Source organism: Mytilus californianus, unplaced genomic scaffold (genome assembly GCF_021869535.1).
Source record: "Mytilus californianus isolate M0D057914Y unplaced genomic scaffold, xbMytCali1.0.p SCAF_2, whole genome shotgun sequence".
NCBI lineage: Eukaryota > Metazoa > Mollusca > Bivalvia > Mytilida > Mytilidae > Mytilus > Mytilus californianus.
In genome coordinates, this window is record NW_026262668.1 from 13,360,120 (window position 1) to 13,386,137 (window position 26,018).

The 26,018-nt window shown below is 32.5% G+C and overlaps 1 protein-coding gene across 1 annotated transcript in view; it reads left to right on the forward strand.

Moving 5' to 3' along the window:
• The window catches only part of LOC127729279 (dynein beta chain, ciliary-like), a 126,904-nt gene that overhangs the window by 93,887 nt on the left and 6,999 nt on the right, over nt 1-26,018 (forward strand). The window contains exons 36-44 of the mRNA XM_052237012.1: nt 522-683; nt 5,703-5,936; nt 8,871-9,131; nt 15,449-15,595; nt 16,164-17,624; nt 19,218-19,388; nt 21,470-21,592; nt 23,420-23,613; nt 24,591-24,867. Of these exons, the coding sequence (XP_052092972.1) occupies nt 522-683; nt 5,703-5,936; nt 8,871-9,131; nt 15,449-15,595; nt 16,164-17,624; nt 19,218-19,388; nt 21,470-21,592; nt 23,420-23,613; nt 24,591-24,867 (3,030 nt within the window). The remainder of the gene's footprint in view (nt 1-521; nt 684-5,702; nt 5,937-8,870; nt 9,132-15,448; nt 15,596-16,163; nt 17,625-19,217; nt 19,389-21,469; nt 21,593-23,419; nt 23,614-24,590; nt 24,868-26,018) is intronic.

Genomic DNA, 26,018 nt, shown 5'->3' on the forward strand with positions numbered 1-26,018 from the left:
TCTTTTAGGCTATTTCCCGTTTGACCAATGTGTTGTTTTTTGCATTGTTTGCATTCTATTAAATACACCACACTTTCTGTGTTGCATGTAATTTCGTGTTTAATATCTATTTGGTAACTGTTTACGGTACTTTTTGCACTTTCTGCGGTTTTCATTAATCTACAGAGATAGCAATTCTTTCCGCAAGGGTTTGTTTGCGTACAATTTCGGTTTTTACTAGTATTTGTTTGATTGATAAGGCTCGTCTATATGAAACAATGAGTTTTTGTTTCGCGAGGGTTTGAGTTTCAGGAGTCAAACAATTTTGGTTTAAATTGAATCTCAAAACTGTTATTTCAGTAACCTTTTATAGAAATAAACTCCTTATAGATGCCAGGATTAAAATTTTGTATGCCAAACGTGCATTTTGTCTACAAAACTCAGCAGTGTTGCTCAAATCCAAAAAGTTTTTAAAAAAATTTGAATTTTCTTTCATTGTTTATTTAATATCACATTACAGGTAATTTTGCTGTCTTTTTTAGGTTGTGTTATGTTTCTCCCCTGTTGGGTCAACTTTGAGGGTGAGAAGTCGTAAGTTTCCAGCTGTAACAAATTGTACTTGCATTGATTGGTTCCATGAATGGCCTGTAGAAGCTCTGAATTCTGTATCGCAAAGATTCTTACAGGAAGTAGAACTGCTTTCAGTATGTATATATATTCACAAAAAAACAAAAAGTTATTTCAAGTGTTATCCGACAAAACTCCCAGTTCCGTGAACAAAATTGGTTGTTATTTTTTTACATAAAGAACAAAAGAACAAAAACTTCAAATTTATAATATATTTTAATGTGGCAAAAAGAATACTCAGATAGCTGATGTTTTATTGTTGAAAATAATGAATAGGAAAAAGTATCATATTTGTAAATTTTAATTGCACTATTGGTATGTAGCACTTCCTCAAATAAAAATTTCACAGTTTGCACTAGAAAGCCCCTGAAAAACCTATGTAGCCAAAGAAAAAAAACACCCTTAAGATTAACCCCATCCCAACTTATCATGAAAATCACAACTAGAACAAAATAGCCCTAAAAAAAAAGAAATAACAACAAGCACAAGATGTCTTATGACGAAATATGTCACCAGAAAATTCCATTCTGCCAATGGACACTTAAACGATGGGGGAATAGGTGAAAACTTTCGATTCTGTATAAGGGCTTATTCATTAAAAAAAAAAAACATACATTAGACCGAGAGAAGGCAACTTGAATTTGCCACAGTGGGTGGTTGTGACAACATGTTTAAAATGTATGCAGGTCTCTAAAACTGCTTCTGTGGGTAGTTATCCTATTTTCAAAGTTTTTTCCTTGGGTACCATGTATGTTATAATGGAACAGCCCTTACTATGTATTTCATTCCTTAACCCTTACCATGCTGACTTGTTTTCAACACATGTAGTCTGTATGCTGAATTGTTTTGTTAAATTTTTCTTAAAAATAGCATCATTATTAATTTGTCCGTAACTTGATGATAAATGCTTTGATTGGTCCAAAACTTGATATCCATATAGTTGAAGCACTATATAATAATTTGTCACAATGGTTGCTATGGTAACAAACATTTTTGCCATTTTTTAGTATTTTTTTCATTGAAATGTATTTTACTGGCTAGCCTTGCTATATAATCATTTCTTATCCATCTAAATACAACTCTTAACTGCAGTAAACTGAAAACAACTGAAAATAAAAATACATATATGACAAAAATGTGGAAATTTAATGTAAATAATATATGACTCACCTGCGTAAAGATACTCTTATTGTTAGAAGAAATTAATAAGATAACAAATTGTTGCTTTACTACAAACAGTCTCAACACTTTAATAAACAGGTAATAGCACATCAGAAATTAATTCAGTTTAAGTATTCAGTCAAATAAAAAGTGGTTACTATGGTAACATCTTGGTTTCCTTAGTTTCAATTGCAAGAGCATTTGTATTAATAGGACGAAAGAGCGACAGAAATTTGACATTTGTAACCAAGAAAGCAGGATTATTTAATTTTTTGACAAATTTGACAACTCACTTTGTAATTCTTATAATTACCTCTGTTTCTGTCCAGGTTTGAATAATTTCAATTTATAACTAGTTTTGTCTTATGCTTTATGATTATATGATGTTTTGATCAGTTTATGTAGTTTAAAACCTTAATGTAATATACACAAGTTTTATATACAGTTGTACATATATTATATACAGGTAATCAAGCTGTATTTGTAGGACAAAATTTACATCACTGTACATGTGATAATAGTGCTAAGGAGAAATCATTACATGTTTGCACAACTACTTTTAACATGCTGTCAAACTAGTAGGACTGCTTCTTGAAGGGTTTGGGTGGTAACTAACTTACTAAGTTGTACTACACTATACAGACTTTAACATCTTTAACATATCTTTTCTGATAAAGCAATCAGACTTTTTTAATGTTAAAAAAAAAATTGAGGTAATAGAAATACTCTTCCTTCATACAAACAACTATACTGACTATATGCTGCTGAATTTAAAGCAAGCAAAAACCTGCCAAATCATTGACTTGGTAAGATCATTTGAATGTACACAACTTTTAAGTTTGGTTGCCTCCTAATTAACATTTACCCAACATCTCCTTTTATTCAACTTGTTTGTCTACTGTTTGGGTCTAAAATTGTTATTTCTGAAAAGGTCATTTGATACTGTATTTGAAAATAATAATCCATAACAACAATTTTATAATTGATATTCATAACATAAACACATGCAACAAGAAACTATTCCTCATTAACTGGTTGGACGGAAAAATTCTTCCATCTCTTGTAGGCAACAACATATTCTTTTTGTGTATGCCATATCTTAAAGCATGGCTCAATGCACAGAGATACACTACAATCTTTACATTCATAAGAAGTCTCATGACGTGGCTGTTTGCGTTTTTGAAATTTATTGTTCATATTTACATTGTTTTTGTCAGCTTCATTGCAGACTTTGCATAAACGTGCAATGTTGTTTTTTTTTTGCCCTCCCCTACAATTCTAGATATGAAGTGTCTTTCACTTAAGCGTTCTAATTTTGCATTTGAAGGCCTACCTACTTTATTGCTTTCTATTGGGTTATTTGATATAAGTTCGCTGATTAGTTGTCTTCTGAACACTTTATGTGTTATATTAGGATAGTCAGCTTTATACAAAGCGTATGCATCTAGCATGGCAATAGCAAGAACATGGAAAATAACCTTTTTCCACCACTTAAAAGATTTAACAACACTATTGACGTAAGAAATCATTTGATCAGCCCGATCTACACCAGCCATATATTTGTTATAGTAATTAACAACACTTGGTTTTCTTATGAATTCATTTGTATCACGGTCACGATGGCGTGTGTTGACCAAGTTAGTTTTGTGAACAGTTGAAAGCATAAAAACGGGCTTTCCATCAAGAACTTTATCACAGGTCAAGGGACCATTACTCATAACAGAAAGATCTTCTTTATTTGTAAGTTTTTTGTCTTTCAAAAATTGCGGAATTCCATGACGGTTAGACCTAACAGTGCCTGTTGCTCCTACTCCTAGAACATAGAGATCCCAAAATAGTTGGGGAGATGTGTAGTAATTGTCACAATACAGGTTATAACCCTTTTCATACATGCCTCTTAACATATCCATTACTAAGTCATATGTTGCGCCATTTGAACTTGAACCAATACTTGACTTTCCAGTATACAACTTAAATTTGGAAACATAACCATTACTGGAGTCACTTAACATGTATGCTTTGATTCCATATTTTACTGGCTTGTCAGGGCTGTAAACTCTAAATGAGAGGTTACCCCTCCAAGGAATCATTCCTTCATCTAATGAAATTGATTGACTAGGTGTGTACACTGAGTGAAATCTGTTGACAACACGATTATAGAATGTTCCAAATTTAAAAAGTGGGTTATGGTTTGGTTGACCTCTAGCAACAAACTCGTCATTGTTAGCAAGATGGAAGAAAGATGAAATTAAGAGAAATCTGTCTCTTGACATAGTTGACGGAAAGAATGGTGTTGAGGTGACAGGGTTTTTACTCCAGTAATCTGTTACATCTGCCTGTGACAGAATACCCATTGCAAAAATAACAGCAATATAGCGCTTCATTTCTGAGGCAGTAGTGTTTGTCCACTTTCTGAACCTTGAAAATCTACTCAAGTTATTGTTTTTTTCAAGATACTGCTGTGCATATCTGTTTGTTTCCTCAGAAATGTTCTCAAAATCATTGTCATTGACGTATAAAAAGAAATAGTCAGAAACAGTCGCATTGTCTGGAAGTTCACACTTAATTCCTGGAGTTTGTGTAAATTGTAGAAGTTCTGGATTCTTTTCACCCGTAACCCAGTTATCAATGTCAAACAAATCATCTCTTTCAGAAACATTGTCAATATTTAGGTCATCATCATCAAAGTCATTTACAGTAAATCCTTCCAACTCTTCATTTTCACTATCAGTATCAGCAAATAGTTCACAAATATTCTCAGCAGTAGAACTGCTGGCTTCTGCCATAATCAGAAAGTAAATACAGAAACGCCCCCTTTTTATTTTATTTTGGTGGAAAAAGGAAAGAAAAAAAAATGGCTGCACAGTATGGTAAACTCATTGGAAAAACAACAAAACTCATTCATATTTTTCAATTTATTTTTCTTGAATATACCTGAAAACCCCTTAAAAATGGGAAAATATCAGACGATAAATGGATTTGACAAAGGATTCACATTTTCTTTCTTCGATTCATGTTTCTTTTATTTCGGAAATAGTTTCCGAGAATGACAAGAATTTTCAAAGCTATAAGAGGAAAGATAATTATTAACAGCACTAAGAAGGATTGATTTGTGATTTAGCATTATTAATTTTACGGGAAATGTCTATCCTTAAGCGTGGACACTGATATAGTTACTGAAAAAAGCTATAATTTGTTTGTGTAAACTGTGACAACTTTCATTTTCTCTTTCGGACGTCTCTCACAAGAGTAAACTTCCGGTTCTTATTTCCGTACAGTTAATATATTTTTAACATCAAATTTCTAAATTATCAAGATATCATTCAGATAACAACAATAAATTGATGGTAAACTTTAAATGAACATTTTATTCTTAAGGTTTTAGACGAAATCTATTTATATAATACAGGAAAGGGTGGGGCATATGCGTGGGAATTTTCGTATTTCACGTTAACTGTTTGATTTCATATTTCTACTTGCATAATTCCATATTTTTTTCGCAAAAAAACTTTATACGTGTCAAAAAACTCGTCTTTTTACCCAGACATACAGTTTTGATAATCAAATGAACAAGAATTAAGTGAGGAAGATAGGGACTTCCCTAGAGGTATTTTTAGATTTTTTACGTCAAGCCCAAAACAATTTTTTTTTCATAAAAGCAAAATAATGTATTAATTCGTTTTTTTTAAAGTCTTACAAAGGTTCAAATTGAATGATGAACATATATCATGATCTCAAATCAAATTTTAACTCAGAAGTTTGTGATTATGCGAAGATAAGAAGGTTTTTGCAAAGTTCACAAAATTGCCAGTGCAACCCGTCAAAAGACGGGATCCGCATGGTAAGGGTTAAGGTTATTTAATAAATGGGAAAAAAGAGTCATAAGTATGTTTTTCTATTGAATGCTCATTACCGTATATATTTTATTATTTCAGCCTGATATGAGAACTTCAATATCCAAGTTCATGGGTTTTGTACATAATTCTGTGAATGCGATGAGTCAGTCTTACCTACAGAATGAAAGGAGATATAATTATACCACTCCAAAAAGTTTCCTAGAACAGATTAAACTGTACCAAAATTTACTTAAGAAGAAAAATCTTGAATTACAAGCCAAGATTGTCAGGCTTGAAAATGGTTTAGAAAAATTGAGGAGTACTGCCCAGCAAGTAAGTCGATACATGATTTCTGAGATAGTGGCTGTTTCAAAATGAAGGTTAAAAAGTAGTCTTACATGACATATTCCCAGGCCTCAGCTTAGTCTTTCTCACATGGGAATTTAGCAAATGAAATGATGTCAAAAGATTTTCACCTTAAATATTAGACCAATTTTCTGTTTTGACTTGTTCATACTGCTTTAAATGTATAGTCAGGTGACATTAACCATATGTTGGTATTATATACAGATGACATGTTGCTGATCTAAACCATGCCTAACTTCCTGACATATGTGACTGAAAGGTGTAAAATCAGATAGGATCCAGAGAAATAAAAATATCTTCAATGTACCCTATTCAGCTTCATTAAATTAATGCATACTTTTTATTTTACTTTGTCATAAAACTTCCAAAAAAATATTGATACAACCTGTTGTTGCTTTAACTTTGTAATGAATTAATTGCAGTGACATGATGTTCTGATACACAATCTGATATTTTTTTCTTGATTTGATTTCATAAGTTTACTATGGTCACCACACAAGAAATATAGGCTTTTAAGGGGTCCCTATGAAATAAGCAAAATTTATTTTTATGCCCCCGCCGTAGCGTCCCATAACTGGTTTCAGTTCTCTAACTTGAGTTTGCCTCAACCAAATGTTATGAAACTTATACACAATGCTTATTACCACAACACACAGATCAAGTGTGAATTTTGGTGGTGTCACTTTTACCGTTTGAGAGTTATGCCCTTTACAAATGGAAAAATTGCTGAATTTTTCGTTTCCATTCTCTAACTTTAGTTTGCCTCAACCAAATGTTATGAAACTTATACACAATGCTTATTACCACAAAACACAGATCAAGTTTGAATTTTGGTGGTTTCACTTTTACCGTTCTAGAGTTATGCCCCTTTTTCGTTCTCTCACTTTAGTTTGCCTCTACCAAATGTTATGAAACTTATACAAAATGCTTATTACAACAAAACACAGATCAAGTTTGAATTTTGGTGGCGTCACTTTTACCGTTCTAGAGTTATGGACCTTTACATATGGAAAAATTGCTGAATTTTTCGTTTCCATTCTCTCACTTTAGTTTGCCTAAACCAAATGTTATGAAACTTATACACAATGCTTCAGGGACTAAACTTGGGAATTTCAAGTTGGGAGCCCAGACCAGATATTTCACAATTAGTTTCTATATGTTCAACTGAAATTTACCTGAAAGTTTAGGGGCCCAGCTCAAAATCTAGGAGCCATGGGCGACTGGGCTCCCTTTAAGTTTTGTCCCTGTGCTTATTACCACAAAACACAGGTCAAGTTTGAATTTTGGTGGCGTCACTTGTACTGTTCTAAAGTTATGCCTCTTTACAAATGAAAAAATTGCTGAATTTTTCGTTTCCGTTCTCTAACTTTAGTTTGCATCAACCAAATGTTATGAAACTTATACACAATGCTTATTACCACAAAAACAGTTCAAGTTTGAATTTTGGTGGTGTCACTTTTACCGTTTGAGAGTTATGCCCCTTTACAAATGGAAAAATTGCTGAATTTTTCGTTTCCATTCTCTAACTTTAGTTTGCCTCAACCAAATGTTATGAAACTTATACACAATGCTTATTACCACAAAACACAGATCAAGTTTGAATTTTGGTGGTTTCACTTCTACCGTTCTAGAGTTATGGCCCTTTTTCGTTCTCTCAATTTAGTTCGCCTCTACCAAATGTTATGAAACTTATACAAAATGCTTATTACAACAAAACACAGATCAAGTTTGAATTTTGGTGGCGTCACTTTTACCGTTCTAGAGTTATGGACCTTTACATATGGAAAAATTGCTGAATTTTTCGTTTCCATTCTCTCACTTTAGTTTGCCTAAACCAAATGTTATGAAACTTATACACAATGCTTCAGGGACTAAACTTGGGAATTTCAAGCTGGGAGCCCAGACCAGATATTTCACAATTAGTTTCTATATGTTCAACTGAAATTTACCTGAAAGTTTAGGGGCCCAGCTCAAAATCTAGGAGCCATGGGCAACTGGGCTCCCTTTAAGTTTTGTCCCTGTGCTTATTACCACAAAACACAGGTCAAGTTTGAATTTTGGTGGCGTCACTTGTACTGTTCTAAAGTTATGCCTCTTTACAAATGAAAAAATTGCTGAATTTTTCGTTTCTGTTCTCTAACTTTAGTTTGCATCAACCAAATGTTATGAAACTTATACACAATGCTTATTACCACAAAAACAGTTCAAGTTTGAATTTTGGTGGTGTCACTTTTACCGTTTGAGAGTTATGCCCTTTACAAATGGAAAAATTGCTGAATTTTTCGTTTCCATTCTCTAACTTTAGTTTGCCTCAACCAAATGTTATGAAACTTATACACAATGCTTATTACCACAAAACACAGATCAAGTTTGAATTTTGGTGGTTTCACTTTTACCGTTCTAGAGTTATGGCCCTTTTTCGTTCTCTCAATTTAGTTTGCCTCTACCAAATGTTATGAAACTTATACAAAATGCTTATTACAACAAAACACAGATCAAGTTTGAATTTTGGTGGCGTCACTTTTACCGTTCTAGAGTTATGCCCTTTACAAATGGAAAAATTCCTGAAATATTTGTTTCTGTTCTTTAACTTTAGTTTGCTGCAACCAAATGTTATGAAACTTATGCACAATGCTTATTACCACAAAACACAGATCAAGTTCACATTTGGGTAGTGTCTCTTTTACAGTTCTTAAGTTATATCTCTTTATAACGTTATATGCAAACGGGGGCATCATCTGTGTCCCATGGACACATTCCCCATTTATTTCCATTTTAGAATTGTTCTTTAAGTTATACAATTTTGTAGATCTGTGACTGTTAAAAAGTAGCTTAATCATAACCAGAATTTTTTATTAAATTTTGTTTTTAACAGTGATTTATAATCATGTGTCTTTTTAGGTGGATGATCTAAAATCTAAATTGGCTTCGCAAGAAGTTGAACTTGCTCAGAAAAATGAAGATGCAAACAAACTAATTGCTGTGGTTGGAGCAGAAACAGAGAAGGTGTCAGCAGAAAAGGCTATTGCTGATGGTGAAGAAAAGAAAGTTTCAAAGATCAATGAAGAAGTGTCCAAAAAGCAAACTGATTGTTTGGCTGACCTGTCCAAGGCTGAACCAGCTCTAGCTGCTGCTGTAGAAGCTCTTAATACTTTAAACAAGGTATATCTTTTGCCAGTTGTATTTTGAAAATAATCAGAGAATAGTTTGTATAACGTATCACAAAATCTGTTTTTGAACTGACATAGCAGTTTCAACAAGGATATTTATGTTTTCTGGACTATCCATCCATTATCCTGTATCAGGTAAAAGTTTCGGTTTAAATAGTTTACCATGAAGTTGTGGTCACATCACCTCGCATGTTCATTTTGATGTAAAACTTTTAAAATATATGCCAAACGAGGGTTTTGACCCAGAATTACACAGATCACGATCAGGTTAAAAATTTGGTTAACGTTTTTAACATGAAGTTTAGATCACATAAACTTGAAAATTAGTATGCATGTTCATTATGATGCGAACTATTTGAAATATATGTAAAATTAGAATTTTGATTCAGATTTCGCAGTTAACTGAACAATGGGAATATGATGATGCGAATATTGTGTCCTATGGACACTTATTCTTGTTTTGTTATTAGTTTTTGCCTTGCCCAAGATTTTTTCACAAAATACAAGAAACAGGGATGCTTATCTTGCGGCAGCCACAATTTAAATTTTATAAAGATAACAAGTGTGGACACAGATGAATGTGGATAGTATGTTTGGATGTTTGACAGTGTTTTATATGACAAAAGGAGTTCTATGTTTTTCCTATATGAAAATTAACTGTGTTGCACGATGACAACCAACCTGAGCATGAGGAGTGTTGTTTATTTATTATTTAGATTTTATGTTCAAGAGGGCATGGAAGAGACACTAATTGCATTAATGACCAAATGATTATGATAGAATATTTTCCACATCTTTGATTTTGGATAAATTTTGTAGCTAGGAAAGCAACACATAATAGGTTCATTTTTTCATGTGATTTTTTTTTTCAATGGGAGATGATATCTGAGAACATGATATCAGGAGGCTGTTATTCAGTGGTTGTCGTTTGTCTATGTGTTACATAATATTTGTTTTTTGTTTATTTTGTGTACATAAATAACATAAATGACTATGAGTTATGGGCTTTGCTCATTGTTGAAGGCTGTACGGTGACCCGTAGTTGTTAATTTCTGTGTCATTTTGGTCTGTTGTGGAGAATTGTCTCATTGGCAATCATACCACATCTTTTTTATATGTATTTGCTCACTATTTGTATGGTTCTATTTATATTACTTTGTGGTGGATTGTCAGTATCATTAGTAAAATATTTTGTTAAAATGTCGAAATCGTTTATCAGATTAGAAGACATTTATTGGTTTTTAGTAATGAAATTGCCTGACATGATGCTTGGGGCTAGAGGAGCTAGAAAGTAAATTTCTTTGTTGTTTTTTATCAATTCTTTGATAACATCTCCTCCAAAGCTGGCCGAAGCAAAACAAAGTTTTGACCAATATGAAAACGATATCAACAAAAAAACCTTTGTGAGCATGCTTCAAAGACTCATAACTGCTCCAAAAGTAATCTGATAGAATTTCAGGCATGTCAAGCGGGTATTATGAAAATCTACTTAATATGTCTAAATATCAAAAAAGTTATAGTATTCAATATGAAAAAAGTATTGCAAAATTATTCTCTTTTCAATTTTTTGTGTTATATGGATACAAATATAAGTGATACCAATACAGTTTTTGTTGTGGTATGAAAGTGTAGTAATTAATATTAACTGTAACAATGTTAATTCACACAAATTAAGAAATAAACAAATGAATGAAAAATGTTGAACATTCACAATGAAATATAGTTTTAGAAATCAATTAGGCCAGATAGGCCTTATAATTTTTTTTTTTTTTAACATACTGAATGACCATTTACACTCAGGACCGAGTCATCAGTAGGCAGTACAGATGTATTAAAACAACCTAGCATCATATTGCTAGTAGCGAGTGTAGCATTGTCGGGTAAATTTGTTCTTTTTTTTAAATTTGGTTAAAGGACAAAAAATGTTTGGTTCAAATCATAATAAAATGCTTTTATCTCCTTATTACTAACATTGTACATAGAATGGATACTACCCTGACAAATCCTTGTACATGAGAGTTGTCTGTCAAATCTTTATTTCACAAAGAATGAATTGCATAACAATGAACTGAGCTCAAAGCAAAGCACTTTAATAATACACTTAGACAAAGAGCTCAATCCAGTGATATACTTTGTACTACAGGTCCTTCATGAACATCCTATCCACCAAAACCATATCTCACAAACATGCCATACTACATGTACATGGTTCAATCAGAAGTCCTGAAAAAGATATGAATTTTATTATCATATTTTAATTATACATACACAGGTTAAAAGTTATATACTCCAATGGCAGTCTTTCCTGCTAAAATGTCATGTGTAGAATGTGATATACCATTTTTGGGTCTATATGGGTACTGTCCTTTATATTCATTAGGTCATTTTGACACAGCAAAATATATAGAAAATGTTAACTTTGATCTGGAAATGGGAGTTCTTTTTCGCAAAATAAACCCACTAAAACTAAACTTTGAATGCAAAAGACCCCTAAATGGCTAACAGATATTGCTATAAAGATTAGTCCATGATGATTATTGTTATTAAAGAGTTCTTGAAATGTACAGATTCTGTCAGTTGAATGGACTAGAATGAGATAAGTTATATAAACATAAAGGTTTTTTCAACAGTTGTGGTGTAAATTAAATCAGTTTTATTTTATGGTTGACATATTTAAGTATATATGTAGATCATTGGCTTTTCAACACATCGATATTTTACAATATCGATTATCTATTTATTGTTATATTGTTGGTATTTTTCACCTTCCTAAAACAGTTTTAACGCAACATGAACGCAAGCTTAATAGATCTTGATAGGGTGTCCTCACATATTTTGACGTTGCTGAAAAATTTTGGTTGACATATGTATCCTCTTCTCATCGTTTTTCGTGCTATTAAGAATGCATACTGTCGTCACAATTTCCATTGAAAAGGCATGCATAGTACAAATTCATATGATGTGACGTACGAAAACATATGATCTGACCATATACATGTACATGTATGTATAGGTTATCAGCTTTTCTACACATATTAGCCAGTAAGCCGCAATGAACCTATTATGGCGAGTGAGCGCAGCTAATGAGCTAAAATGATTCAAATTGTGTCCTCAGTGGGGGATATTTTAAGGGATCTATATGAAGAAAACCTGATCATCTGTTTATCGTTCTATTACTGGCTTTTTCACCTCCCTAACTTGGCCTAAGACAGTTTTTACAGACGAAAGCAAGCTTGATAACTACTCCTCACACACATGTATAGATTATCGGCTTTTCAACACGAGTCATGAATATTGTAAAATGTTAGCCAGTGAGCAGGCCCGCAATGAACCTTTTTAGCAAGTGAGCCCAGCTAATGAGCTAAAATGAATCAAATTGTGTACTCGGTCACAGTTGGTGATATTTTAAGGTATCTACACAAAGAAAACCTGCTTATATAAATCTCAGTGGAGGATCCACAACTTTTCATAAAAGGGGGGTGGCCGCTAACTGACCTAAGGGTTGCCCACTCCCGTCATGGTTCCCCAGTGGCGGATCCGGGGGGACGGTTCCGAGGGTTGGAACCCTCCCCCTTTTTTTGGACGATCAATGCATTTGAATGTGGACACATGGTTGGAACACACCCCCTCCCCCGGCCCCTTTTTGTCCCGAGTTGGGAACCCCCCTTTTATAAAATGGCTGGATCCGCCACTGCTTCCCTATAAAATCAACCAAATTTTCCCCACCCCCTGGATCCGTCTATGTAACTGTTTATCGTTCTGCGTAATACTGGCTTTTCTGAAGTTTTCACCTCCCTTCCCAACTTGGCCCACAGGCACTTGTTTCTATCCATGGGAAGCCCCACTATCAACGTATATTTACGTAAATATATGTTGATAGTGGGGCTTCCCATGGATAGAAACAAGTGCCTGTGACTTGGCCCTAGACAGTTGCTTATCTGTTTATCGTTCTGTCACTGGCTTTTTTTAGACTAGAGACTTCATATGTACAAACCTGACGTCAAACTCGTGTACTAAAAGAAGAGACAAATAATTTCACATTAAATCCTGTAACATTACATCTAAAGATAATTATAATCCAAAGTAAATTATATTACGATGTCAATGGACTAAATTCCCGCGCAAATGTCATCACTGGGATAGACCAAAACGAATTTTAGGTTTATGATCATTCACATTCCGATCAATTTACTCAGTTAAATAAAATATATGTGTTAACTATTTTTATATTGGTTTTGAATTTAGTTAATCTATCAGAAAAAAAGGATTTATTTCTCGCAGATAGCCCTCAATACTATACACCAACTCGACACTGAAGCTAAAAAACCCTAAAACATAATGGTATATGGAATCGTCCAAACGGATTACCTAATATTGATATAGGTGAAATATGTAGATTCAGAATTGTGTACACAGAAATAAGATCAGAAATAAAGCCCTATGTAAGGTGAAAACAATAACACAACTGTATAAAATCATTGTTCATTAAATTTGCTGGCATAAGAACCATGAAGTTAAAATTTATAACGATTACGTTTATCCTGTCAACCCCTTTTCTTCATTGCATCAAGGCTTCCGTTGCTTTACATCGAGCAGCAATTCAACCAATCGGGGAATGTTAAGTTGGGACATACCTCTATTTTTGGAAGCGTGATCTTTACATTGAGGCTTGCGTTGCTTTACACCGAGGCCACAGTAGTTCGACCAATCGGGGAATGTTTATTTGGGGCATGTGACCTATTGAACTGCAGGTTTTATAATATTTTAATCGAAATTGTAGAAAAATGAAATGTTGTTAGTACATACAAAACAGAAAATGATGAATACTTTTAGTAAAAGATAATTTGGATCCGGGTTCTGTGTATTCACATCATCTGTACAACTCTCCTTACTGATGCCATTTCTTGGAATTTCTGTGACCTAAATGGTTCGCGAAAATTAATATTTTATTATATATATAGTAAATATCTTAGAGGTTAATAGAGGTAGACAAGCCACATTTTCATGCCCCAAGACATATTGACAAAGCAGGCTGTGTATAATGTTTAGTTTGAGTTATTTTGGTTCTATTTTGTACAGCACTTCACATTAAATCATGACTATAAGCTATGCATATTTTCTGAGTGATGAGTTTATGTGCTAAAATATAAAATGCATGATCCAAACAAAAAGTATGAATACTACAAAACTAAAGCATTTGGTTAACTCAATAAATATTCTGTGTAATTTTACCTATTCCTGTACAACTCTGGTCATTGACTTGAATAGTAAATTCATACTAATTAAAAACTATTATCAGATATTTCATGTTCAAAACCAATGCAGTCTAGAAACTATGACTAAAGTATTCTATAACAGAAAAAGTGTTACTGTTTTAGTTTGATGTCTCCAAATTGGATCCAAATTCCCAATTATTTGCCTAGGGAACCCAATTTAAAACATGTTGAATCATCTGTCTTTTAAACATATTACAGAAATAGGCCAATATTATATGTAGATACCAGGTGAGCAATACAGGATCCTGTGAGTCTTTGTTTAATGCCCTTTTAAAAGTATTTTTATTTGCACAAACTATGAATGCTAAATTTTCAGAAAAAAAGAATACGTAAAAAAGTTTAACCTTCAAAAATTGAAATTTTAAATGAGATCTCAAAAATAAAAATTCAACAACTTTGTACACCAGAGTAAAAACTTTTATTATAATAAGATAATGGAAATGAAAATTACCCTAAGCCACAATCACCTTGCAACCATTCTCTTCAATATTATATATTTTTTATCAAAAATATTAAGTAGTCGTAAGAAGATTCTGAAAAAATTGTATGTGCCGAGAAATGCCCCTGAAAACAGCCATTTACAGGAAAAAACTTCATGTTAAAAACGTTAACCAAATTTTTAACCTGAAAATGATGCGCAAAAAGAATTTTTAGTTTCAATTCTCTACATCAACATTTTAATTAAAATCAGAATGTATAGTTTCTATAATTAATTTGATGTTTAGATTTTTTTTCAACCTGGGCCCCTTAATTTTTTTTATGTTATTTGCGCAGTATTCTACCAAGCTTTTGGTTATCATTCCATCCCTGTATTATTTACTCTCTGGAGAAGTGCTTTAGATAAAAATATGTAAATTAACCAGATTGTCAGAGATGTTGCCATCTAAATAAAAGATACAATTAACTTTACTTCCATTTATTTCTGTATTTTATTATTTACAGCTAATTTAGCTACTGATGATAGCATGGTTATATATCTATGTTTGATTGACAGAATAGCATGATTTAACATATCAATTTTTTTTATTGACAGGCCAATTTGACAGAATTGAAATCTTTTGGTTCTCCTCCTGGTGCTGTAATTAATGTAGCATCAGCTTGCATGTGTTTGTTAAGTACCAATGGGAAAATTCCAAAAGACAAAAGTTGGAAAGCAGCTAAAAGTTCTATTATGAATAAGGTAAGTTATCTTTAATTTGTCAGTTTAAAGATTCTTGTTTCATTTGGCAATTAAAAACTGTAATATAAAGTAAATGTTTAATTTACAAAGGTAAATGGTAGTACATATGCATAGCTTTATTCTGGGTGGCATGCTCAGTCTGTTCTTTTTATTTTGACATATGATATCAAGTTTTTGCTTTGATTGATGAAAGGAACTTCCTTTCATTTTGTGATATTACCCTTAGTGTGCCATATTTTATGAACTTTGTTAAAAGTGGGTATTTATAGACCTGTGAATGATCTGATATGTAAGGTATATTATTGTCCATGGATCCTCATCATTTGATACAATAATACAACAGACAACACCTATCTTGCATTGAAGACTTGACAACAAATTTTCCTTTAATAATTTATAGATTTCAGTGAAACTTTTATTGATAACTCATTACATTACATGAAAGACTTGCATCAATGTTTTCTTTATTGTAAGGTATAAGCTTTTGTTTTGTGAGTTGATAACCACATTGTGTTATATGAAACCATGACTTGTTGAAATGGTTTTTTTTTCTTTTTAATTATTACAGATTGATGCTTTCCTGGATAACCTGATCAATTATGACAAAGATAACATTCATGAAAATTGTCTAAAAGCAGTTGATCCATTTCTGAAAGATCCTGAGTTTAATCCTGATTTTATAAGATCTAAGTCTGGTGCTGCTGCTGGTCTATGCTCCTGGGTCATCAACATTGTAACTTATTACAATGTATATTGCACTGTAGAGCCTAAGCGAATGGCCCTTGCTCAGGCCAATGCTGAATTAAATGCTGCAAAGGAAAAACTTAAACATATTACAGCTAAAATCAATCAATTGGAGGCTGATCTAGGAAAGTTGACTGCCGAGTTTGAGAAAGCAACAAATGAGAAACTAAGATGTCAGCAAGAGGCTGAATTGACAGGCAAGACCATTGATTTAGCTAACAGATTGGTTGGAGGTCTAGCATCTGAAAATGTAAGATGGGCTGAATCTATAAGTGAATATAGAGAACAGGAGAAAACATTGCCTGGGGATGTTTTGTTAACCACAGCTTTTGTATCTTACTTTGGATGTTTTACTAAACAGTACAGATTAGATTTAATGGATGGTCATTGGATTCCGTTCTTAAACAGCTTGGACAAACCTATACCTATCTCAGAAGGTCTGGATCCACTAAGTCTTCTGACTGATGATGCACAGATAGCTACATGGAATAATGAAGGTCTACCCAGTGACAGAATGTCATCGGAAAATGCCACTATTCTATCCAACTGTGAACGTTGGCCTCTGATGATTGACCCTCAACTTCAAGGAGCAAACTGGATCAAAATAAAGTATGGAGCAAACTTGAAAATTATACGTCTTGGTCAGAAAGGTTATCTAGATGCTTTAGAAAGAGCTGTTTCATCAGGTGATGCTGTTTTTCTAGAAAATATTGGAGAAAATGTTGATCCTGTGTTAGATCCTCTGATTGGTAGGAACACGATTAAAAAAGGACGTGCTATTAAAATGGGTGACAAGGAGGTTGAATATCATCCTGACTTTAAACTTGTCATTCAGACTAAACTTGCCAACCCACATTATCAGCCAGAAATGCAAGCTCAGACAACACTTATTAATTTTACTGTTACCAAAGATGGATTGGAAGATCAGCTGTTGGCTGTTGTTGTCGGCAAGGAGAGACCTGATTTAGAGAAGCTGAAAGCTGATCTTACCAGGCAACAGAACCAGTTTAAGATTACCATCAAAGAATTAGAAGATTCATTACTGGCTCGTTTGTCAGCAGCTGAAGGCAACTTTCTTGGAGATTATGCTTTAGTGGAGAATTTAGAAACAACTAAGAGAACTGCAGCTGAGATTGAAATTAAAGCAGCACAGGCTAAAAAGACTGAAGTAGAAATCAACACAGCTAGAGAACATTACAGACCAGCTGCTGCTAGAGCATCTCTACTCTACTTCATACTTAATGATCTTAACAAAATACACCCTATGTACCAGTTCTCACTGAAGGTAATATATTATCTATACCATAAACCAGTTCTCTCTGAATCCACTCCCATGCACAAGTTTTCATTATAAAAATTTTAGTATATAGATTTATTTTTAAAAGAGAATACATCCTAAGCTTGTTATCATTAACTAAATTTCCATTTATCAAAATATAAAGATCTAAGGAACGCCTTCTAGAACTTATCAGCTACTCACATGTCTGACAGTATGCCGAGTTGTATTGGCTCAGATACTTAAAACTTCTCTTGCCTGGTAATGTTGAATGTATAAATATATAGCCATGTCATTTGACTGTGCAGTGTATGTTGCATATAAAACGATCTAAGGATTTACAATGGTTGTGATACGAGTGGGAGGTTTGTTGATCTGTAAAACCTTGTTAAAACCACCATTTTCATTTGAAAGTGCATATACCAAATCATGACTGCGACAGTCAATATTGCCAATTGTTCTGATTAAGATCCTCTGAAGACATTGTATCAACTTGAAACTTTGTACACAAGTTCATTATGATGTGTACTTTTCAATTTATTTGCCAAATAATTTTTTTTTTGTAGGGGTGAGGTAGCTGAGACATTCAGTACCATACTCTATCATATATTTTTGACCCCAAAAAAAACCTATAGCTATATTACACTATTTCATGAAGAGGAATAATTGATTTGTTAAATATCTGATGGTTTTAATTGCATTCATAGAAAATACTGAATATTTCAGATACTTAGGATATATAATCAGCAACCATATCATATATTTAACCTACCGTAAATTTCTCAACTTAATCATATATTATGAAGCTTGAAAAGTGACCTATTACAGTGGCTCATCCCTACCACTCTACATATATCTTTACTTCTTGAATATTTGTAACTTTATAAAATACCCCTTTTTCCTCTCTCGCACAGACAGCAAATTGACTGTTTTTTTTTTTCCCTATATGACATCATAATATTATTGTTCAGATCACATCAATAAAAGTCGAGTATGCGATTTAACTAAGTATCTTTATTCATCAAATTACATTTGGATTCATATACTATCGTAACAACCGTTTCTCTGCAAGAAAAAGATAATTACACATTAACATACATCGTAAGTAAATATAATTTAAAACATTTAAAAAGCATTAAACTAAACAAACAATAGGAATCACTTTCTGGCATGCCTCATAAATAACTTCCTAAAATTAGAAATTAGTTGAAATAAAGATTAAAGTTTTGTTACATTTCTTAATAAAAAGATCCAATAGTTTTCTCTTTAAATAAATATTGTTATAAAAAATGTACAAAAATATCTTTTACTCATTATAATCTCTCTAAACAAATAACAAAGTAACGATGTGAAATCAAATTAACTTGCAATGAATATAAACTCCTGACAATATGACGTACGTCAAAGGCTTAACGTCATATAAATAAAACATAAAAAACAGGAAAAAATACAATTTACATGAGCGCAAAGTTGCATATGCACAAATACTCAAAAATAGTATTTACAAGTATTATAAATGAAATAAATAAGTTCAGTAATAATAAATGAATAAACGCAACAATTTGGAAGAACATTTCAAATCTAACAATTATATTTTAACAGGCATTCAGTGTGGTATTCGAGAAGGCCATAGATAAGGCAGAACCAGCTGAGGAGGTTAAAGGCAGGGTTGACAACTTGATAGATTGTATTACACATTGTGTCTTCCTGTATACAGCAAGAGGCTTATTTGAAAAAGATAAAATTATTTTTACTGCTCAGATGAATTTCCAGGTAATTCTTAATAGATCGATGTTTGTCAAAATAAGTTTCAAATACATTAACCTACATGGACTATGATTTTCTGCAGCATAAGTAAAAAAAAAATACCAGGAATTTGTAGGCCCATTTTTCTGAGACCAAACAACCATGCAAATGTGACAAACAAAAATTTCTTTTTAAAAAGTCATTTAAACTCCCTAGTACCAATATATCATTTATGCTTCTTTAAAAACTGCACCCTACCCATAAAAATTAAAAGAATAGATAATATAGCGTGAATGATTTATAACAAAAGTAATAGCTTTGATTTTAAAGATGATACAAATTATCTGACTTTAAGCCACAGACATTTACCTTTTAGTAAAAAAATTAACATTAATTAAGGTGGTACCAAACACATTGACTAAAATTAATTTGGCTCTTTTAATTTTCATAAAATTTTGACAAAATAATTACTTTGACCCTTTGACAAAAATATAAAAATTTCAAAAAACTTGAACCACACACTTTATCGTAAAAATTTCATTGGATATATAGCAGATTGACAAACACTAATTTTGATCATTAAGAAGCTTAATATTTCCTTAATAGAACGTGATTAAAACGTTCAGCTGATTTTTACAGAGTTATCTCCCTGTAGTGTTATGTATCACCTAAATATCAATACTGGTAACTTTTGTGGTAGTTAATAACAGTCGAACCTCGTTGTGTCGAAGTCCAAGGGACCGGACCAAAGTATTCGACTCATCCGAGGTAGAGTGTCATCATAAATTTGGAATGCATGAAATACGTTATGAGATTTGCGTAAACTAGATACTTTGAACAGTGTGCCTTTTTTCGATATGACACTTATGATTGAGTATTCAAACTCAATTTTTGGTCCTTCATAATAATTAAACACACAAGTACAGATACAAATCATGCACAAATAAAATCAACAGTCTACACAAATATTTACAAAGGTCAGTCACTATAAATTATGAAATCACTCGCGGAAAGAAATAAGTTCTGAACAGTCTCTGATGAGGTAGTCTGCTTTACATTAAATTATCATGAATTTATCATGATTGTCTTAATCCTTTTATTTATTGTAATTAATGAGTTTTAATTCTAACGATTCATTTAATCTCGGCTTGGGTCATCTAATTTCGTTCGTTTTTATCTCATGTGAAATATGTTCAACACACTAACATTCCACTTGAACGATCAACAAATTACCGGCCACCATAAACATGTCATTTTAACTGTTATACAAACAAATATGTTTACTCAACTTTAATCTCTTTTGAAAAATGATTAGGTTACATAAGAAATACATCCAATTTGAATTTTTATTAGTAGGTCAACATTTTTCGAAAATTCTTACTTTCAAACTTCGAGACATCAGGGTCAATTTACATTAATTTTATATCGACGGGACTATAAAATTTACTCGACTTAACCGAGTATTCGAATCAACCGAGTTTAACTCATTAGAGGTAATTATGCATTGATCAAACAGGAATTTTACGGGGACCTAGAAATTACTTTGACTCATCCGCGTTTTCGACACAACCGAGTTTGACTGTATGTCAAACATCAATAGTATGTAAGAGGTATACCAACTCACTGAATCACACTTCAGTATTTTTTATACCCCTTTGTAGAAGTGGAGACTACATGCAATCACCTTGTCTGTTCATCCAACAAATATTTTAGCGAAGAATTTCATTGCACATTAAAATAAGGTCAACAGACTTTAAATTCATAAACTGTTGACAATTCAAGGCCTGGTGACTGCCAAATTACTTCAACAATCCAGGGAAATATCACTCGCCACCTACTCGCCATAAATGTTTCTTACTGGCCTTTTGGAAAGTTGACAAGCAGAGGTTTCACACATAGGGAATCAACCTTTTGGGACATTAAAAATGAACCATAGTTTTATCTCAAAATTGCAAAATATTTGTCCAGTAAATATATTTGGTCTTATGATATGGTTTGTTTGGTACAAGCAGAGACAGGTTTACTTTTGTTTTTTTTTTTTTAAATAATTTGGTCAGTAATCTTCATATTTTAAATATCACTAATGATGAAGTTTTGTGTGTTGATAGATTTTATTGGCCAGTAAAGAAATAAGCACTTCAGAGCTGGATTTTCTACTGAGGTTTCCAGCTGTTCCTAACGTGACATCACCAGTTGATTTCATGAGTAACAACAGTTGGGGAGGAATTAAGGTGAGTTATTTCTACAACTACAAATTATCAAAAGACAATGTCACATACAAATTTTATACTTATTAGATATATGCAGTCCTACAACGATGCCCAAGAAATCACATCAAAATGATTTTGGATTGAAAATCGGCTTATCAGCAACACCATTTAGAAAACACAAAATTTTCAAATAAATTTGTCATTTGTTAGTTGATGAATACCACATGTTTTGTTTTCTTGATAATGGGTGGTAATTGTTGCATGAATGAATTAAAAGTGAATATAATTACAAACGTAAACATGTAGTACAAATTAAAAATTAAAGGAAGACAAATAAAAAATTTTAATTTTTTATACGCCCGTCAAATTTTTGACGGGACGTATTATGGTATACAAATGTCCGGCGTCCATCCGTCTGTCTGTCCGTCTGTCCGGCGTCCATCCGTCTGTCTGTCCGTCTGTCCGTCTGTCTGTCCGGTGTAAACATGTCACACCGTAACTTGAAAATGACTAATCCAAATTTCATGAAACTTAACATAGTTGTTTCTTATGATGGTCAAACGATCTGTATACTTTTTGGTGAAAATAAGATTAAAACTTTTTGAGTTACGGGACTTAGTAACTAAAACAGGTGTGTGTTTTTTTTTTCACATGTCGCGCCTTATCTCAAAACAATTTATGATTATTGCTTAAAACTTTACACACTTCTTAGTTATATTAATCTTAAGATCTGTATACTTTTAGTGATGATTCAAAATTTTATTTTAGAGATATTGAGTATTTTGTTAAAAAAGGGGGAGGGGTTTTTCACATGTCGCGCCGTATCTCAAAAACAGTTTATGATTATTGCTTAAAACTTTACACACTTCTTAGTTATATTAACCTTAAGATCTGTATACTTTTTGGTGATGATTCAAAATTTTATTTTTGAGTTATTGAGTATTTTGTAAAAAAAAGGGGGAGGGGTTTTTCACATGTCGCGCCGTATCTCAAAAACGATTTATGATTATTGCTTAAAATTTTACACACTTCTTAGTTATATTAATCTAAAGATCTGTATACTTTTTGGTTTTGATTCAAAATTTTATTTTTGAAATATTGATTTTTTTTTTTTTTTAAAGGGGGGGTTTACACATGTCGCGCCGTATCTCAAAAACGATTTATGATTATTGCTTAAAATTTTACACACTTCTTAGTTATATTAATCTAAAGATCTGTATACTTTTTGGTTATGATTCAAAATTTTATTTTAGAGATATTGAGTTTTTTGTACAAAAAAAGGGGGGTTTTCGCATGTCACGCCGTATGTCAGAAACTATTTATGCTTATTGCATAAAAATTCACACACAAGACGACGGGCGTATCATGCGCTCATGGCGCAGCTGTTTATTTTTAATGTAAAGGAAATATAACATCACAAACTTTCCTTCTTCCTTTTTAATATTTAATTTTAAGCCTTCCTTTCTTTAAGATATTTATAATAAATTTAAAAGAACAAAAAAAAAGTTTTTTATTGTTTTTGCCCTTAGGCAGATAAAAAACGCATGGGAAATTGGAACTCTGTATGGGTGTGATGGAAACCTTATGATATTTATCTCTGGGTAAAAGGGTTGGAAGCAAATACAATTCTGTTATAAATGAAAATGAAAATTGTGGATGGTGGTGTTAAAAAAACACCCACCCCCTTACATTTTTTCCTGGAATAGCCCTAATCTAGACTCTTGTAGTAACTCAATTCCAAAAAATTTAATTGAATTCTCCTCCTCCTCCTCTCTCCCAGCATTTAACAGGAGTATGCACTATTTCCTGGCTGTTATGCTGAAATGATTACCAATTATATTTGTATAGGCTATGTCTGGAATGGATGATTTCCGAAACTTAGACCGTGATATTGAAGGGTCTGCTAAAAGATGGAAGAAGTTTGTGGAAAGTGAAGCTCCAGAGAAAGAGAAGTTCCCTCAGGAATGGAAAAATAAAACATCTCTACAGAAACTGTGTATGATGAGGGCTTTACGACCTGACAGAATGACTTATGCTGTTACGTATGTATTGTATTATATCTTCTGCAAATGAAGGTGAAGGGGACAGGGGGAACTACATAAAAATCTCCTTGTCCAACTGTGAATAAATATCATATGGTTTTTAATTTTACATAGGCTTTTCACTCCCAATAACTTTTATACCATTAACAGTATTTGTTTGATTTCTATTCAGTTATTAGTTCATACAAGGCAGTTGTGAAGGGTATAATGAGACACCTGATGTTTGTCACCACTATGTTGTTTCATGGATATTGCACACATTTCTAGGTAGATCCTTTTTTATTTGATTGAAAGTTTACTGTTGTGTCCATGTTGTGTTGGATTTTCTCAACAACAACAAAAATGGGATCTGAATATAATATCTAAGGGCCTTTATCCATGTTTTATAACTCAATTTTACATAAATGGAAAAATGTTGGCAAATCTTGTTGAGATCAAATATTGGTATAACTGGACATGAGGAGACGTATTTGGGGGAAAGGGGACTTGTACAAATATTATCAAATTATTTTTGTTGCCTGGATAGCTCTTTTCTTTCATCTTTTAAGCTCATCAAAATTGTAAGAAGGATTAGTCTTGTCAAAAGCTTGCACAAGTTCAATTTCCTGTGCAAAATGTGATATTGGAATCATTGGAAACATTGAATAGCTTCATTGGTGTTAGGTGTGGGGTATTGGAACTTGCATATACAGGTTTATTGAAACATATATGCATTGAAGAACTAACCTATTGTACTGTATGCCATTTGGCAAAATGTTCTTGAGGCTTGCAAACAAAAACCAATATAAGCACAATACTACAGTGTCCCTGTAAAACATTATCTATACTGGTCAATTCTGTAATATTTAATACTTGTGCAGGGACCACTTATGGCTGTTACAAGTCATTCAAAAAAAGTAAAGATCGTATAATTTTGATGCTTGCCAATTTAGTACATTGATTATGTAAAATATATTGAATAAAACTGCTATTTACAGAACATTTGTTGAAGAAAAACTTGGAGGAAAGTACACAAGCGGTGCTGGAGTGGAGTTTGCCAAGTCATATGAAGAATCCGGTCCAGCTACACCAATGTTTTTCATCTTATCTGCTGGCGTAAATCCACTGAAAGATGTAGAAATGCATGGTAAAAAGATCGGATGGACAGAAGATAATGACAACTTTCATATTATCTCCCTTGGACAAGGTCAAGAAGTTGTTGCGGAGAAATTTATGGATCTTTCTGCAGAAAAGGGACATTGGGTTGTCTTAGAGGTAAGTTCTAGTGTTTGAAATAAACAAGATGGATTTCACTGATTTTTTTTAAACGATACACTTTTGCAGAACATTATTCATTCATGGATTCATTTTTTCTAAGTGCAATTTAATTTTTTGGATGCCTATTCCAAAATTTAGAAAATTGATGTTAAAAAATTTAATTGTAAATTCCTGTACATTCCCCTAATTGCAAGGTAAGTCTGAACACTACCAAGGCTGCCTTATTGCACCAAGCTAATGAAAACCTCATTAAGCCCCTTAAGGATGTCACTTTACCACCAACCTACACAAATCATATTATATAAGCTGTATGATGATATTGAATTTTTATGATAAATTTATCTAAAAAAAACAAACAATCACTGTTCGAATTTTAGTCAAAAGAAGCAGATAATAAAGTCATTCAGTAGATGGTATTCTCTGAAACAGATAAGAGGAATATTTTGGTATAAAAATAAGAATATTTATTGTTTCCAATTAATTAAGGGCCCTTGATGGGCAGAATGACATTTATGCACACAAAACAATACACTGATTTTGAAGAAAAAAAAAATTACATTGAAATGAAATATTAAATGTTCATATAGTATATTGAAAGAAAGCATGTATTATTTACCAATAAAAGGTAAAATAACAGGAAGTTTTAACAAAACCAGAATGAGCAATACTGGTTAGCTTTTGATTAAATTTAGTGTAATCAACAATCGTACCCAATGAAAGTAACACTTTATAACTTTGGTTTGTCTGAAAAATGTTTCAGGATTTACCTTCATCAGGAATGTTCAAATAAAAAAACTTTGAAAGCCAAGGATGTATGAAAACTTAAACTCATAAATAATTCACTTATATCAACATCTGTAAGACACCTTGTGGAAAAAATTTATAAAATTCTTGCCAAATTTTTATGAAGTTTATATCAGCAATGACTTATGTCTTGGACAAAGTCGATGAATCTGGAATAACTTGTAATTTGGGATTAACTTGAAACTTCGGGATTTTATCATTTCTGAAAATCGAAAGTAGGGTGGTCAATTTCTGAGAAATTTACAGTTTAAGACGTTAAAATCATTTCAATTTGAAACGGTTGCATTCCGTAAATCGCTCTTGAAGTTTTTAGAAAAGTTAATCTTTTTATGAAGTAAATGTGG